The 3509-nt window shown below is 46.7% G+C and overlaps 1 protein-coding gene across 1 annotated transcript in view; it reads left to right on the forward strand.

Annotated features, from left to right (window-relative positions):
* The window catches only part of Pmar_PMAR015808 (hypothetical protein), a gene marked incomplete at its 3' end in the record, with an annotated part of 5542 nt that extends 3175 nt beyond the window's left edge, over positions 1 to 2367 (forward strand). Inside the window, exons 10-14 of the mRNA XM_002781118.1 lie at positions 62 to 226; positions 807 to 942; positions 1223 to 1949; positions 1999 to 2180; positions 2219 to 2367. Of these exons, the coding sequence (XP_002781164.1) occupies positions 62 to 226; positions 807 to 942; positions 1223 to 1949; positions 1999 to 2180; positions 2219 to 2367 (1359 nt within the window). The remainder of the gene's footprint in view (positions 1 to 61; positions 227 to 806; positions 943 to 1222; positions 1950 to 1998; positions 2181 to 2218) is intronic.
* Between the last annotated feature and the right edge of the window lie 1142 nt (positions 2368 to 3509).

Consider the following 3509-nt stretch of genomic DNA (forward strand, 5'->3'; position numbering starts at 1 on the left):
GGCGTTATTGTGTAAGTGAACTTCAGTGTTGTAATCGATTAGCATGGCGCGCGCTTTTTAGATATTCGACTTGTGCTTTGAATCCGATTGAAGATGAGGCTGTGGTGGGCAGTGTTGTGGCGGCATCTGAGGGAGCGTTGGAGTTGGGCGAATGGAAGGAGGCTCCGAAGGGTCTTAAATATGAGAAGGGCGTTTCGTCATGGAAGGTTAAAAGTGGCGGTCGATGGTAAGAGGCTACATGTATGGGGACGGTGTCGCTCGATTCGTCGGGGAGGAGGTTGCCGGTTTGGTGTTAGCCTTGGAAAGCAGTAAATCTGGAATAAACTGTTAAATCGGTGATAAACTGTTAAGTTGGTGATCAACTGTTAAATTGGTGATAAACTGTCAAATTAATGATAAACTGTTAAATTTGAAATAAACTGTTAAATTGGTGATAAACTGTTAAATTGGTGATCAACTGTTAAATTTGGAATAAGCTGTTAAATTTGGAATAAACTGTTGAATTTGGACGAAAGAGTCTAAGATTCTGGAATTGGTGTTGATCATAGTAAACCGGAGTAAAAAACTGAGCGATGTTGTGGTCTCGTTGCACTGAGTAGTTTGGCCTTATAGGCGACTTCCTACTAGCTATTATTATTGCTCTGGGTTCTTCTTACCCTCCCGTTATACTTCTTCGGGCGCGCGCGATTCACATTCATCATCGATCGGTCACATTTACCATCGTTCTTCTGGCTGGTTACTCGTGTGGAAAGGGATCAAGTCGCGTTACTGAGCCATAACGGCAGATTGAGAGGATTCATTGAAAGGTTCTCGAATTTTGAGGATGCTGAGAGAGAACTGGGAGAGGGCAAAAACGCCCGTCTGGTGAAGTCGTCGATGTTCCCACAAGCATCGGAAGGAGTCGACTTGAGTAAATGCGTCCGGGTGTATCCCCATCTACAGGTAGAGATGAGGAGGGTGAAGAGTGTGCGGTTTTTATTCCGGGATTAATGATAGTGAACAACTTGTCGCTCTCATAGTCTTGAAAGGTTACTTTTATTACATCACATGTTCATTCATGTGATGTAGTTTCAGATCGATTCTTATTAGTCTTGAAAAATGATGCTGATGCGCATATCAAATTGACACGCACTTTATTATGAATTATTTGGTTAGTTATACGATACCGTAAAACTGCGAATTCATATGTGGTGACACGGGAGGGGTGACACGTTGTCTTCAGAATACTGGCGGCTTCTTCATCGCAGTGATTCGAAAAAAAGCGAGAGTACCGTGGGAGACTACTGGGGAGGGCGATATGCCTGAGGTTGGGGAGGAGAAAGATACGGATGAGGTCGACAGGGAGAAAGATACGGCCAAGGCTAAAGAGGAGGAGGATACAGTGAGTGAGAGATCTCAGGATGCCAGTAGCAGCCAGGCTCCCATGGAGATGCAGAGTGACTTTTATGAATGCCCTAACGATTTTACAGAGCTTATCAAAGATCAATTTGGCATCCCTAGTGGGGAGGTTGATGGTTTGTTGTGGTCGAAGAGTCCTGAGCCAAAACCGAGGAAGTTATGGTTGATGAGTCGATCGGTTGATCGATTATTACGTAGTTCTTCTCGGCGTGGTTTGAAGGTAGTGTCGGCGGGCACGCCGGCATTCGATCGGCCCTCGGGAGCACACAGTGAACCAAGAGTATTGGTTACTGCGTTGCAGTGGTTGACCATGACGAAGAGAGTCTATGAGGTTACCCCTGCCGACTTCGCGAAGTTACTTATAATAAAGGTGCCGGCGGAAGCGGTTGGGCTCGGGCAGGTTAAGGAGAGTGCGATCGTGGTGCGGTGTGCTGTTGGAGAAGTGAGTTTGAGGATGCCGGTTTATAGGCGAAGGCATTTGGCGGAGGGATTGGTGTCGGAAGATATACGTCCGGGCTTGGCGTGGTGTGTTTCTAAAGAGCTCGATGAAGGTGAGGGGGTTCGTGATTGGAAGTGGCGGAAATGTGGTATTAATTTCAGATATTGAATTTCCTGGTGTGACTCTCTCGGCACATAGTAAAGTGAAGAAAGCTCAGTTGCCTCCAGCGCATGATGAAGGAAAGAAGGACGAGGATGCTCCTCGCGAGGGCCAGCAGTCTATACAGGCAGAGGAGAGCATATTGAATGACCCGTTACTTGCTGGCGTACTCACTGCTAGCGCAGTAGTTGCTGCTGCAGCAGTTGTAGTTTCACTGTATAGATCAATACGAAAGGATTGAAGCAATGTTTCTATCTCCGACGTCAGGAGCTTGTCATGAGTTCGTTAGGGATGGGTGGCGGGTTGTCGAAAGTTCGGGAGACACCGGGTTCGATCGGTGGGTTCGGTATCTGTGAAATATGGATCATCAGGTTGGAGCTTCAACGGTGTGTTTGAGCGGTTGTCATTCAATGGCTTCAGTCACTTGTTTCTTGTAACCGTTCTCCTGCTGAACCTGTCTGATATTCCTCGCTCTCATGGTCTTGTCCGATCAGCATAGGGATGCCAATGCGCCGAATCGCTAAAGTGGCTGATAGTTGCATTGAACTGCGCTGGATTCGTTGGAGCTGAGTTGAGCTGGCGAAAAAGCCTTGGCTGGGGTTCAACGATGGATTCTTCATCATACCTGTCTGCCAATCTGAGCCTGATATTTCTAGAAAATTGACGATTCCTAGAAAATAGACGATTTCGAATAATGAATACTTCAGTTGTCGTTAGAAGCGGATTCTCAATATCCTACGTTTAAGCGAAATTACCGGTTTGGGAAATTCACTCAGTTGGAGTTAATACTATTAGCCCGGTTTCTGAAACTCTACTTGAACGTTGTAACAGAGTTCAGCTGTGACGTTAAGGCACGGTTCATGAGATGCAACCAACCACTATCACGCTCGCGCAACATCCCCGTATCAGAAATGTCTGCGATCTGACTCAAGTGTTCACATCAGCTCTGCCTGTCCGATTGGAAAAAGGAGCTCGACGCTGGGTGTTGATGAGTCCTGAGAGAAGCGTGCCCTCTTATAGCATCGTCGGAATACTCAGCGATATAAGTCGCATAGATAGTTTCCAACGGGAACTTTCCATGCTGATTCTCATGATGGGATGACGCATGCTGCAGTAGCATAGTCATAGCGTCGGTAGATTTCGAATGATACCAGTGCTTCTAACATGTTTTCTTGTTCTTCGTCACAGGCGATGTCAGCAAATTTCGGATCAAAATGATCGGATCCATTTCGAATTCATCCTCGTCTGACAGCACATCGCGAATCATCACGCCATACCATAGGGAGGCTATGCTATCCGTTGTCAGAAAAGTCAACCGGCTGATGCCTATTGCGCAAATTTTTGTGGCTCGTCCTGTATGGATCCCCGGCACTCATTGATGGAACAGTTCGTTCGTTGAGGGCCTCAGAGGTTCGAGTTCGAGGAGACTCTTTACCAAAGCAGTGCTACGACAGCACAACCAAAAACCCGCTTGATGTTATGGTGAGTCTCGGTATCCTGGCAACTGATAGCA

Source organism: Perkinsus marinus (genome assembly GCF_000006405.1).
Source record: "Perkinsus marinus ATCC 50983 genomic scaffold scf_1104296943554, whole genome shotgun sequence".
Lineage (NCBI taxonomy): Eukaryota > Perkinsozoa > Perkinsida > Perkinsidae > Perkinsus > Perkinsus marinus.